The following is a 14,739-nucleotide window of genomic DNA, read 5'->3' as shown; positions in this document are numbered from 1 at the left end:
CTTGACTGGAAATCCTTGGAAAGTTTTAAGTTAAATAAAAACTTTTTACTTTCAACTTTTAGACAAAGGTATGTGTCTGGCCCAAATGACTATTTTGCTGTCCAGTTTCTATAATTTCCCCGAAATTTAAAACGCACCGTATAGAAAACTGGTACGGTGTGAAACTATGCATACTTTAGTTTTGAGACCATTAATACCATTGCACATCCAAACAATATATTGCGTCTTTTTTTTTATTTATCCATACATAAAAAGAGTCAGAGTTTTGTTAATACCTCGCCGTTTGTCGCGCCAGGTGTGATAATTTTGAATACTGTTGAATTTCAATAAAATAAATCTCTATATAAATATTTTCAGTGACCCTTTATAAAAAATGATTTTCATATTTATAAGATCATAAGCAAAATTGTCCCATAACAATTTTGTTAAAAAAGTCCATTTATTTAATTAATTTATTTACTTTAGTTTTTAAAATTCTGAAAAATTCAACTTCGAGCACCGATATCTGCGTAAGAATATATCTTGATGACCTATTGCCCACCCATTTACTTACCACAGCTACATAAATTTACTTTCAGTGTAGGGGAGGGTGGGGCAAGGAGGCTCACTTAAGCTTTTTATTATTTTTTGTGGCTTTTAACCATCAATTCGATTTATTTTTGACTAACTTATTTTTCTATAGATTAAAAAATTTGTTATTGATATTTATAAGATTTTCGAAAGCTCTGGCTTTAGGCAAAATCCATAGAATTATCCAAAAAAACACTTTCAATAAATTTATTATGATTCGGTTATAATAACATGGAACAGCTTTTTAGAATTTTTAAGCGGCCCATTTTACCCCTGGTATTACGCAAAGGGCTAAAAATGTACAAATAATCGGGAGTTACAAAAAACAGTTTGGTTAATTTTTGAGGTGGATTTCCTTGTAAAGGACAATTTGGAGACTTACTCACTTTGACAATGTTTCATCTAAAAATCAGTTTTTCAGTCATGTTTCCAAAAGTACCAAAGATATTTCGCCCGCCCTGTATTTCTTACGATTGTTTTTGAGTGTTCAGTGGTCAGTTTAGAAAAATGTAGTTAAATATAAATTTAAAAAATTATTACTTGGAAAGCTTATTTCATTAACTCATATTGAAAATAGTTTTTATTCTTCTACTACTAAATGTTATAAGAAGACACTGCGCCAACTAGGACTGTTATAAAAGTAATATAACAACAAAACACAACAAAAATGTTCCGCTACTTTTTAAAAAGCCTTAAAGGCAGTTAATGTTGTTGGTTGAACATTTATTATTTTTACATTAGTGTTATCGTTGTATTTATTCATTTAAAAACAAGATTTCCTTTTGCTCGTGCATGGCGAAGTAATTGAATATTGTTTGTTTGGTCGTTCATTACATAGGGTGTCCTAATAAAGGCAATAAAATACAGTATTAGAGACAACTGACCAAAAGAAAAATCTAAAAATAATTTGAAAGTCTGTAAAATGGCCACCAGGGGGCGTAATTGCTATTTTAATTTTTAAAATCAGGCTTCTACGAAATTTTCTTATATTGTAGTTACGGTGAGTACTATTTTAGAGCTGACACAAATACAAATATTTTTTGTTTAATGCTGTTCACTCTAAGCAAGGAAAGTGGTGAGGAGTGTTCGAACATTTTTCCGAAATAAATGTCGGTAACTCCAAAAAGGCGTAAAGCATTTTAATAAACTTGCAGCCGTTAAAAGGGGCTTTTCCTGGCCTATCCTTGCTTAGTTTGCCACCAGGTGGCGTTTTCTGTCATAACCGCAAAAAATTTCGTAACCGGACATTTTTCCAATAATCCAATTAGTTTTTGAGCGTCAAAACCTTTTATTCGTTTTTTAGGATAGGATGAAGACATTGAGATTCGGTTTTCGCTGCCCTGATAGAGCAAATAGCATTAAAAAATATGTGTCAACCTTAAAATGGTATTATGATTAATATAAGAAAATTTTGTGGAAACCGGGTTTTCAAAATCAAGATAGCAGATGGTAGATATTTTGTTACCCTTACTGAGACACCGGGTATATGCTCTTGCTACGAGTGCAAGATTTCAAAGGGAAATAAAAACTAATCAAACTTAGAACAACCTTCTTTCGTTAAACGTAATAGTCTATTAAATTCACAGCCGCCTAAAAATACTAAATTAATAAAACGGAGATCGATATTAGATAATGAAAGAAAAAATGTTTGTTTTATGATCACAGAGAAATTTTCTAAGGGAATTTTTGGCTCACTCCTACGAACGTAGAATTAGGATTTGCTACGCGAAATATCGATGCAGGGGAGAATATTTATAGAGTGTTTATCTTAAATTCTTAGATGAATCTGTTAGTTTATTGGTTATCTAATTGTTTAATAAATGACATAACTTCGAAACCATCGTATACAAATGTTATCAAACGTTTTTAGAAACTACTGAGGTAACACTACAACAAATTTACTATAAAGAAAAATTCCCAAGACATGCAAAGAGGAAACATTATTATACCAGTTACTGATACGGATATTTGCTTACCTACAACTTCCAATTTAATCTGGTTCTTAATAGGTTGACCTATTGAGTTGTCTGCCGTGCATACATAAATTCCGGAATCGGTTTTATGCAACGTAATGATTTGAAGCGTTTGGTCTAGTTTAATTCGATATCTAGGGTGAGTGTTGTCAATCTAAAATAATGAAATATATAACCATTCAATCTAATAATAATAAAAGGAGTAATAAAAATTAAACACTGCTAACCAACATTTTTTTGTTTTACCTATTTTATAAAAGCTGAGAACTTGTCGATTATTCGTTTTCTTGGCTCTTATAAAACCCCGTAGCACATAGATGGATCTTATAATCAAATAAACTTTTAACTCCTCATTTATTTGTAACCGCTTTATTAGTTTACCGTTATAACTCAAATAAGTTTTATAACGGCTTCGTTACCGGTATAAAACCTACCTGCAGGATGTATAAACAGCAAACAAAAAAAAACTTCTTCACTTTTTTTTTCTAAAATTTGTTTAAAATATAGTTTATTTCGTGTTCTTGTCATTGCATTTTGCTTTTACTCTTGTTGACAGAAATCAAGTGTTACTTTGACATTATTGTAAAAAATATCCTAATAAATATTATAGAAACTTAAAAACTCTGAAATTTTTCTTAACTTAGTTTTATTTGGAGCGAAAAATTTATTGAATAACTTTATATTTTATCCTTTCCAAAACTGAATCGTTCTCGTCATACTTTATATTACAAATACTATATATTACAAATGTAATACTGTGATACAGAGACTCTTTAAAAATTAAATTCAATTAAGTAAGTTGCTATAACTTTATATAATTTTTACAATTTTGTGTTCTCCAGCCTATATGATACAAAAATAATACTAAACTACTAAACAGTATGTAAGTACCGTGGCAACTTAACGTTTAGTCAACCTACCAAGATGTTGTCTTTGCTCCATGAAATTTTGGGGTTTGGATTACCACTAACTGCGCAATTAAGTATGGCCTGATCGCCAAGAGAAGCCGACACCTCAGGTTTATATATTTGAATGTCAATTTCGGGAGGCCGATCTAAAAAGAAATAAATTATAATTTAAAAGATTTGAGTCAACGCTTACATTTAAATTACATTTATTAGACGTTTTAACTAAAAAAATAAATAAATAATAATAAATGGGTTAATCACGCATCAAATATGATGTATAGTGTGTCTCAAAGTATGTCGTCTTGGTTTTTGATGCATCCTCCGTCAAAAAGTAATTATGTCCTTCATACGTATTGTATTTGGGTAAATCCAGAGGTCGACACGTGTCAGTGTTAAATAATACGTTATGCCGCGTCGAAATCACTTATCATTAGATGCAGAAAAAATTGTGTAATAGTGTAAATAGAGTAATTAGAGGAATCATTAAACAAGAAGCTTTGAAAAAAACATGCACATTTAAAAAAACTCGATATCCTCGATATAGAATGTTGTTTACTGTGAATTATAGAATGAGATATGATAAGAATGAAAATATATCAAAAGGAGGTTGTTGCTACGTTGGACAAAGTAAAAATGAAGCTACAAGAAGATGAAACCAATATAATTATGAGCCGTGCTACCCTCCATAGTGGTATTTGTAAAAGGGGATATAAATACCGCAAAATAGGCAAAAAGCAAGTAGTAATGCAATGGTACAGATTAAAGATTTAATTCTTCTTCTTCTTTCGATGCATATGCACTAATGGATTTTTGCGATAACATTTTGTATATCTTGTAATCCTGTCTACTGACTTATGTTGCGTAGCCAAGAAATTTTCTTCCTTCCGATTCCTCTCTTTCCTTCAATTTTAACTTCGATCAGTAGGTGTAAAAATTGGTATTTGTTGTTTCCCATGATGCGTCCTAGGTAAGCCGTTTTTCTCTTTTTAATTAATTGAAATAGTACACGTTGTTTGGCGACGCGTCTTAGAATTTCTTCGTTTGTCAATCTAGCCGTTCACGACACCTTGCGATGCAGCCATATTTCGAAAGCCTCCAACTTGTTAATTGCAGTCGTCCTCAATGTCCTGCCTTCCATGCAATAAAGAAGCACCGACCAAACGTAGCACTTCACGAACCTCAATCGTAGGTTAAGATCCAAATCGGGACAAGAAAGCATTCTTCGAAACAAGAATGCCTGTCGGACTTGTTCAATCCACATTTTATTTCTTTGTCTGATGCCCAGTCTTCAAAGAGCCAGACTCCCAGTTATTTGAAATAATCATAATTTTGTTTTTCTGGTACTGATGTTTAGGCCCAGTGATTTGCTCTGCTGTCCTATCTTATTGACCAGTTGTTGTAGGTCGTGCATATCATCAGCGTCCGCATAACGGATATTGTTAATCCACGACCCATCAACTTTGATTCCCATTTCCATATCCTCCAGGGCCTCTGGGAAGATTGCTTCGGAATATAAGTTGAATAAAAGTGGAGACAGCACCCACCTTTTGATCTATATGTTGTCGGACATATTATTGTCTAGTTTTATTTGCGCTATTTGGGTTCAGTATAGGTTTTTAGGATCTGCATTAGTGCTGTAAGCGCAAGCACTTGTGTTGCAACAATTGCCTCTCTTGTGCCTAGCGCCTAGTCTGTGTCTTCGCATCTTCTTGCATTTGTCTTCTTAGGCAAGTGGATAAAAGTGGACCTCAGCTACATTACCCTGTCTCATATATGATGTTATACACCTTATGCAGTGCAGTGATGCCTCTTTCATCGAGGAGTTTGAGTACTTCTGAAGAATTTTAATCCGGGCCAGTCGCTTTGATATTTTTGAATTACATATAGCCTTCTCAATCTCCCCTTTAGTGATCGGTGGACCAGTCGTCTTCAAAAAGGTTTGCTATATACTATATAGATTTAATTATCTTATGGAAATTAGAAAATGTAGATCTGAAAACAGATTTATAATTCACCTAGATGAATCTTGGTTTGATACCCTCAATACAAGAATAGTTTCATTCCAGTAAAAACTATAATGCAAAAAATATACCTGCTGAGATTGAAAAATGCAGTACAGCACATTTTAAAAATTGAAGATTGCACTGTTACATTTGCATACAAATAACGTAGACCTAATGAGAGTGAAACAGAATTAGATCTTGAAAAACAAACTTACTTATTTAGGTAATTCTTTTCTATTATTACTTATACGTAAATTAACGTAAAATAATATTTAATGTCTATATTTTTAAATCACTTGAAAAGACGTAGCAGATGTTCTGTCCTACAATACGGACTGGTCAGATATTTTATGGCGTTTCGATTCTTCTTCTTCTGGTGGTCTGCAGAATGTACTGCGTAGGCGTTCTCTGTTCCTATATTAGTCTGTTCATTGCCGCGCTGCGCGCAATTTCGATAATTACGGTCAAAAACTAAGACGATATACTTTGAGACAAAGTATACAATTGTGGTTAATAATAATAAATCGAGTTTTTTTATACTCACAAATATCTTCCAATGGCCTGTCGGTAAACGCGGGCAAATAAGTTTGCTGAGTGACGAGCTCCCCAGGTGGTTTTACGGGTTCCACGCAAGACGTGCCGCATCCGGTCGAGCAGCATTTTAGATCTAGGGCGCAGTCAGCGTCGTTCCTGCACTCTTCCTCGCACGTACTGCCTCTTTGAACGAGTGCCGGGCACTGACCGAGTTTATTACCTAACACAAAACCAATTCTGTTTCTACACTGTTCTGTCCGTGTTTTGCAATAATGTTAAAACCTTAACAATAAGTAATATGGATACATAAAATGGTATTCCGTTTTCTTAAAGAATAAATGTGGTTAGTTTCGGATAATTTCATTGTTATTCTAAGACCTGCTATATTAAAATGGTTGGATAAAAGAAATGATAGCTTACTTCTGTAATAATTCTGCCCACTGCAGGTTGACTGAATAGGGATATTTAAGTGTTCACCTGCTGTGATCTAGTACACGCCATTGATTCCAACTGTTCTTTTTTTACTTAAAATTTCTAAGATTTTTAGAACTAGAGTTTTAAGTTTTAGATGCCCCTTAACTTGCACAGGGTGACCCAAATAGGTGGTGCCGTTTTGGTGAATTCAATTAACAAAATCCCAAGATTTTCAAATGGAACACTCTATATTTTTATTCAGATATCAATTTTAGGACAAAAAATATTATTTATCTTATATTTCAATTTTACTTACTTTTTCAGATATTCGAGGTTTAAGGTAACGCCCGTATAAATTCTTGTTGAATTTAAAGCTGTCCACATTTGGTCACTTGTTGGCAATCATACTACTTCTTTTAAAGATATAAAACTCCAGAAACACGAATAAAATCTATGGCAGACAATACAGGGGGTCCATTTATACGTGGAAATTTTGAAAAAAATCGACTCTATACTACACACTTTAACAGATTGAAACATTTAATTTTCTAGGCGTTTGATTGAAAATACCTAATAACAAAAATAAATAATTAAAGTTTATTATATTAACCAAAAAACTATAACCTATTAAAACTACAAATAAAACATATACTAACAAAAAACTTTACAACTACGAACTTTTTAAATATAAATATGAAAAACAACAAAAACAAACAGAAATGTCAATGTTTGTCTATACCTTAATGCGTCAAAAAAAAGATTGTGATGCCTTAGCCAACTACATTTTTAAATATTTTTATATTTCTTTGTTGTTTTGATTCCAGATGAAACAGGCATTTTAAGAGGAACATTTTTAAGTAAACTTTATGGACCGACTTAACGAACCCTTTTTAGTTAACTTTTTTTATAGATTTATTTATTCAAATTTGTTACGTTGGTTAACTGGATTATAAACTTTAATTATTTATTTTTGTGAATAGGTATTTTCAATCAAGCTAGATAATTAACTATTAAATGTTTCTTTAAGTTTAATTAAATCTGTATTGTACCGTATCTGTATCTGGAGTATTATATCTTTAAGAAGTAGTATCATGTCTTTGCTATTTAAAAAATAGAGAGAATTATCTTAAAGAGTATTATCTTAAACCTTGAATATCTAAATCTAAATTAAGTAAAATTTAAACATAAGATAAATTACAAACTTGCCTTTTTTGATCTAAAATTGATATCTGAATAAAAATATAGGGTATACCATTTGAAAATCTTGAGATTTTCTTAATTACATTCGCCAAAACGGCACCACCTGTTTGAGACACCCTTTATAAGCTAAGCCGCATCTGTCAAACTGATTAAGTAGTGCTCCTTAGTATGTGGTTAAATTTTCATTGCAATACCTGGATCACTAGCGTCACAACACAATTTTATATGTGGCAATCAAAACATAAAAACAAACACGTAACCTCAATTTATGCCTAAGCTATGCAAAATTCGAATACACATTTATTTTAACACAACCTTTATTTTAACCAAGGATTCAAAAAATGTCGAAATGTATAGGGTGTTCCAGTTATTTGGCACACGATGTACTTTCAACATGATTCACTAGACGTTTCATAAATCTGGAGGTAGATGGCGCGCAAGTCAAAAATTCAAATTTAAAATAAGAAAGAATACAAGACATGGAAAATAACAGTGAAAACAAAATAAAGTTGAGTCATACAACTCGTAATGTTAAAACTAGAAAACCAGAATAACGTTTCTAAATAATCATTGTTATCAAGTCAAAAATGGTTAACTCAGCCATTGCCGTTATTGCTAATTCGAAACAGAATCACAAACAGAACTGAGCTACGAATTTTACCGATTGCTAGAACTTACTGTCTCTGCAAATCGCGATAAAGTCAGCATCAAGGTTGGATATTTTGTTCCTGTTGAGGTCTATCGCGCATTGCGTTCCTTCACCGCATTCCACGTCCTTGCAAGGATCCTTGCACCTGCAGCCGTTGCAATCGTTTTCATCGACGTACGCTTCGACCCCGTAAGGACATCTCAGCGTTGTGCACTCGTCGAACTTGGCTTGACACTCGTGGGGCGCGAGGCCTTCGTCGACCGGAGCCGCTAATAACATATGGTTCTTTTCGGTTTTGTGAGCGCGTCAAGGTTTTGCGTTATGTAAGTTTAATACCATATTGGTTATTTTCTATTGAAAGCGATCTAGCATCTATAGTCTGTCTTTTAAAGGCAGAGAGCAATAAATTATCGAAACAGTTGCCACCGGAAAATAATAATAATAATAATAATAATAATAATAGTAGAGTTATCCAACGATATACCGTTTTTACGACCTTTTATGGTTTTGACTTCGAAATGAGTTTAAGACCCGCCTGTTGTAAATAGCAAGGGACCATTCTTTTCAGCACGTGTACAAGTCCGGGCCGTATTTAAGATGTTAGCCGACAGGAACTGCCATGTGGGCTGCATGTTGTATTTTAAGAGTAGTTAAATTTTCTTTGATTAAACTCTTATATTAATTCATATTAGTGTGTTTTTTATAAATCTTCCTAACACAGTGCCTACGTGAAGTAGCTCGAATTCAAGTTGAATTTGCCCATTGAATAGGTTGATCTCCTACATTAAAAAGACATTAGAAAGATTAAACTGATTTCCAATTTATGAGTTTAACATAATGACTCTAAAATATCTTCCTAGGAAAGCAATACAAAATCTTATGTAGATAAGGAATCCAGGAGGAATCCAGAGGTTTTGTAAAAAGCATTACAGTAGCTTGTGGAAGTTTCTTCGAAAAACTAACATTATTCACTTTTGTTAGTCACTTGTGATGTCCAGCGACGAAGAAGAGATTGTGATCGATAACGTAATAACCGTTGAGCCTGAACACCCGTCAAATTCAAATGGATCAAAGACTCGGACACATTTGCCGGTTGTTGCCAAAATTATCATTTTAAATGTGTTTCTGTTTCTGAAATCGCCGTTTCGGGAAAGTTGAGCCATAAAAGAAGGAAAAACGCGGAAAGATCGTGGGCTCCCAAAAAATCTACTTGACATGCACCATGCCGGCGAAATAGTGACACGGTATGGTGCGTATCATAAGAATATTGTTTTAATAACTAAAACTTTAGATGAAGAGTTGCGTATTGTTTTAAATATTGACTTTTGCCAAGAGACTTAGCGTGCGTTCGTACTAAGAATTAGTTTTTATTACAAAACCATCAATCAGAGACAAGTTTTTCTATGCACGAAGTACCGAAGTATGGATCTGGAACGTCATTGTAGAATTGCGAATCTATTTATTGAGGGTTACAAAGAGAAATCCAAGCGAGGTAGGCCTGCGGTTAATTTTACCAAAATTAAATACCGGATTATGTCGTAAAAAGGGTATATCGTTTGGAGAACTCTAATAAAGTAAACCGAAGGTTGCTTATTCAATATCTCTCAATAAGTTGGAACCATATGGGAAACTTTTTTTAATAAATTTATAAAAAAACTGCATAAAAAGTTCTGCACGCTCCAAAATCTAAAATACAGTCATCGAATATCAGTTTTTTCAGTAGTACACGAAGTTTTTGAATAATATGAATATTACTGAGAGTAGAGTACCTTTCAGTTTGACAACATAAAAAGATGTTAGAATAAAAGGTTAAGCAGAACTGCTTTTTGCTGTTGTAATTGTTTAATATTGTTTCTATTGAATGAATATTTATCTTTTGCAATTTAAACCCGCAATTTACATGTACATTTAAAAAAATAAATTTAATTAAATTAAAATTAAATTTTAAATTTGAATATGTCAGTTACGTTTCAACTTGAATTTTACGGCAATTAAAAAATTGATCTAGGCTTTAATATGCTTTTCGAATAACATTCATATATCACCCAAAATATATGAGAAACTTAAATGTCCTATTAACTCAACCAGATAATCAGACTGGATTTGTTTGAAGACCAACCGCAAAGTGGCACTGGAGGCGGGTTTACCAAGTTTCGTCGTTTTGAATTATGTAAAATTTTCTATTCTTATTTATGTAATTATATAAAATTATGATATTATTACATAATTATGAAGAATGTTATAGAAAATATGTACTTTAAAATTGTCCTATCACGGAAGGTGGTAAATGATAATTGCATTTAACTTAAATTGTGAAACATATTAGTAAAGAAATTGAAAAAATTAGACATGCAAATGTTTTTAAACTATATATATTTATATGGAAGTATATAAACGCATAGATGCATAATAATATTAAATAGATTTAAGATTATATGTACCATTTTTTGTATTTGTTGAGTAGCTTTAAAAATGACTTAAAAATGGCGCGAAATACACCCGTACGTGCCAAACTGTACGTGATAGGCTAGCGGAGAATGGAATAGCAGCCAGGGTGGCGGTAACAGTGACTCATCTTACCAGAACACATTTGAGGTTTGTCAAACGACACGTAAATTGGGCCATAACCAACCGGGCTCATGTTCTGTTTTGTTGACGAGTCTGGATTTACTCATTTCATTCTAAATGACGTATACCATTTTACAGACGAGATGGTGAACGATATTTAGAATGTGATATGCGACTTAACTTCAATTTTCGTCCAGGTTTTATTATGGTGTAGGACGCATTTCATTAAACGGCCGCACAGAATGAGCTGTGTTGAATAATGGAGGAGCAATGCTTGAGGACAGGTATATGAGACACATTTTAGAGACATATATTTCAGATACCTTAAAGAGGTCGGATTAGAAATTTTAGATTGGCTTACTGAATCCTACACAGCTTTAATTGGTAAAAGGTTGATAAGTGCCATAGTTTTTTTTTGCGGCGTGTAGTTAAAAATTAAATTTAAAATTTCCCTGAGATATATAGCACGTTTTGCCCAATAGATGGCAGCGTTATACTTAAAAATGGAAAAATTTCCTAAATATTTTGGGTGGTATATGCTGACATATTAATGGAAAGAAGACCTAGAACTAAAGTGCGTAAAAGCCAGTCGTGAAATGATCCTGATGTGAATTGATGGTTGCTGTGCGGATTATGGAAGCGTTTGTTCAACTTACGACTGTCGGTTCTCGGTAAAAAGTCTTTACAAAAATCTAAACAAGATTGGAAAGTTTTAAAATTGTTAAAGTTGCCTCCACACCCGGTGTAGATGAAAGCAACGCATTCACCGCGAGTGTTGTCAAAATACCAACGTTTAAGGTACGCTTCGGGACAAGAACCTTGATCCGCCGGTAACTGGCATATCGCTAGGAAAAACATTAGCAGTTTTTAAAACACTACCCCGACATATCGAAATTCACGCACAGTTAAAATTTGGGTCAGTTCAAAATTAATTTTGTCGCGAACTGCTCACTCGATGTGGATATATATTTTTTTAATTGTAGCTTAAATCTACAGAAATGTTGCTACAAGAATCAATTAAATATAAATTTAGTTATGTTAAAGAAAAGCAGTAGTAGCGTGTTAAAAAAAGTCAGTTTTATATTCGATGTTTAGTTTTTTCTTCTCAGCATTTTGTTTTTTAGTCACATCCTTCTTACGCACTTATTTACTTATTTAATGTCCAGTTTGCCTGATTTCAAGAGGAATGCCAGACCACATACTGCACGAATAGTACGAAATTATTTAAATGATTGAAATATTGAAACCTTGGTGCATAGAATCAATACTCCTAGGACATTGGTAGAGAGAAAAATCCCTGACGAAAAAAGTGAGGAGGAATTGTGATTTGGATGATGTGTGACTGCGCTGTATGTATAAGTTCGTAATACTCGTATGTTGCTAAATTAAGGAAAAATCCCATTTTACGGAAATTTAAGATGATTATCTCAGTTATTAAGTATCATCGCCAGATTGCACAGATTGTTTTATAATGTGAGACCACATACTCTAAAAATTGTACAAAAAATAGCACATGTGATTTGGATTGTGTTGTTTCGTATGTCTGATCAGTTTTGTAATGTGGTTCTATAATATGCTGACCTAACTATGAAGTGCATATAAAATGTATGGAGGCTAATCAGAAAAAGTTTCTTAAACATCTACAGTATAAGGCTTCTTTCTCTAGAAGGTTTGCACTTATATCCGAATCAAATAATTACTCAAAACAAATTGGCTACATTACAGAATAGGAGAAAATATTGGAATATTGGTCTCTTTTTTAAGATAAATAAATACATAAATAAAGCGGTCCTTGTTTTCCAGCAACAAATATATTTTTGTGTTCTGGTTGATGGTTATTGGTTGCTTTTTTATGATCGTTATTAACGGAGTTATCTCATCCGAAACAATGGGCATAATATTTTATGTTATACCTAGAGATCTTGCACGATTTCCTCTCTCATACAGCGATTTTAATAGTTATCATTATCATAACATGGTTACATTGGTAAATAAGTATCCAGAAGAATGTTGTTTGCGTAAAATTTAAAGTTCTGTGATTTTCAACTAGTCTATGGTCTTGTGTGCCGTATATTTTTAATCAATTTCATTGTATATTTTAACTTTGTACTCATGCATCGATCAAGCACAAATTAAAACAAGTCTGGTTCAAAGTATGAGTCGTCGATAGCGATTGATTATAGGGAGTAAGGGAGGAAACACCCCATACAGGCATCAATAAAAAACAAAATGCTGAGAAGAGATGGGGCCATGTATTTGACACCTAATAGGAATTGTCACAGAATGTTACAAATATGTAGAATGAACCCATTTTTTCTTTTAATACTCTCTACAGGTCTACAACTTAAATTTTAATAAAAATGTGTTTCATAGCAATTCGAGAGAAAATTAACTTTAGAATTGACCCAAACTTATGAGCGTGCGTTAATTTGCATGCGAAATGTATTTGTTTCACTAATGCATGCCTGACGACTACCCACCCGTGCTGGTTAAATTTGGTCGTGCCTCTTCATGCGTCACGCAAATGTTCTCGCACTCCTGCTGAGAACTGAACCTGTTGCCATTGCCTTGACACCCTCCGTATATAAACTGACCGCACTGGCCGACGGCTTTGTCGTAATAGTATTTCACAAAGTATCCTCGGCAAGGACCGCTATCCTGTTCCATGTTGCAAACATCTATATGGAAATTTTAGAATTAGACACTGTCGCGAGATTGGATGTGACGAAAAAATAATATATAGTGTGTCTCAAAGTATATCGTCTTAGCTTTTAACGGACCCTACCCCAAAAAGTAATTACGAACTTTCTTTTTACAATCAATAATTTATTCACAGGTAAGGGAGAAGACAGGTAGATGTCCACCACGTGTCGACTGGTATCAGTGACACTGTAAACAACTCGTTTTACTGTGCGTTTCGAAAAAGCTTAAGTCCCTTGTTATCAAATGCAAAATAAAATCTGTGTGAATTTTCTCATTAAACAAAAAGTTGAAAAAAAACTGCCTACTTAAACAAACGCCAATATCCTCGATAAAAGAATTGTTAACGGTGAATTATCGGACGAAAAAAAAATAGTGATCATAGTGATCACTTCGAAACTTGATTAGATTCAGTAAATTAAAGAGTACAGATCTGCAATAGTATATTATGCAACAAGTGTCGTTAATGGCATTTGAGTCACGAGTTTTCCGAGCAAGTGTTTAATAAATGTGTCACTTAAAAAGTTTACCTAATGTTTGTATACTATTATTTTTCTACGGCGGTTAGTTTTTACATTTTTGCAAAACAACACGAATACATTCACTGACATGAACACCAAAATTGACAAAACCTTCACAATTCAAGCCGTGGAATAAACTCTCCGAAAACATCCGATTGCTCCCAAACCCGTGCGGCAATATGCCGGAATTGTCCGAAGTGACTCGGATCCGTGGGACATGAAACTCAAGTGATAAAATATGCAAATGTTCTTTTCGTAAGCTAGATCGGCGTATAATTAGGTATTTTACAGAAGGGAGTAGAAAAACAGATGTATTTGTTACCTAGATGAACCTTAGATCAATACGCACGATACAGTACCTAAAGGATGAGTTGATTCCGGACAAATGCTTCCTCAAATAAAGGACAACAAATTACTGCATTGTTGTCTGTTGTTATTGTTGTCTGTCAAGGGTATTAAGGGTTCTCGAGCAGACTCTAACTTGAACTTACATGAAGATACAAGTGCAGAAGTTTTAAAAAATTGATTTCAAAATTATCCTTTAAAAAGTATTCCAGATAACAGTGTCCATCCAATTCATTAAAAATAAAAACTAAAATTCAAGAAAGAGCAACTTTTGGGAGTGTTAAATGCATATTTTATTAATAAACAATATGTATGTGATAGTTTAGCTGACCACATGGGGCATACTATTTGATG

At 33.3% G+C, this 14,739-nt stretch overlaps 1 protein-coding gene across 4 annotated transcripts in view; it reads right to left on the bottom strand.

Moving 5' to 3' along the window:
- LOC132698380 (papilin) overlaps nt 1-14,739 on the bottom strand; it is a 149,643-nt gene that overhangs the window by 5,978 nt on the left and 128,926 nt on the right. For 3 of the 4 annotated variants that reach the window (XM_060664401.1, XM_060664429.1, XM_060664409.1), the window contains 6 exons: nt 13,300-13,497; nt 11,476-11,664; nt 8,281-8,520; nt 5,999-6,208; nt 3,464-3,597; nt 2,547-2,697 (listed from right to left, as the gene is read on the bottom strand). In XM_060664401.1, coding sequence (XP_060520384.1) covers nt 2,547-2,697; nt 3,464-3,597; nt 5,999-6,208; nt 8,281-8,520; nt 11,476-11,664; nt 13,300-13,497 — 1,122 coding nt within the window. The remainder of the gene's footprint in view (nt 1-2,546; nt 2,698-3,463; nt 3,598-5,998; nt 6,209-8,280; nt 8,521-11,475; nt 11,665-13,299; nt 13,498-14,739) is intronic. The other variant, XM_060664418.1, reaches the window with a different exon arrangement.

Source organism: Cylas formicarius, unplaced genomic scaffold, assembly GCF_029955315.1.
Source record: "Cylas formicarius isolate icCylForm1 unplaced genomic scaffold, icCylForm1.1 PGA_scaffold_10__41_contigs__length_53128322, whole genome shotgun sequence".
NCBI lineage: Eukaryota > Metazoa > Arthropoda > Insecta > Coleoptera > Brentidae > Cylas > Cylas formicarius.
Note: the sequence above shows the minus strand (reverse complement) of the source record. Positions and strands in the feature narration are given on the sequence as shown.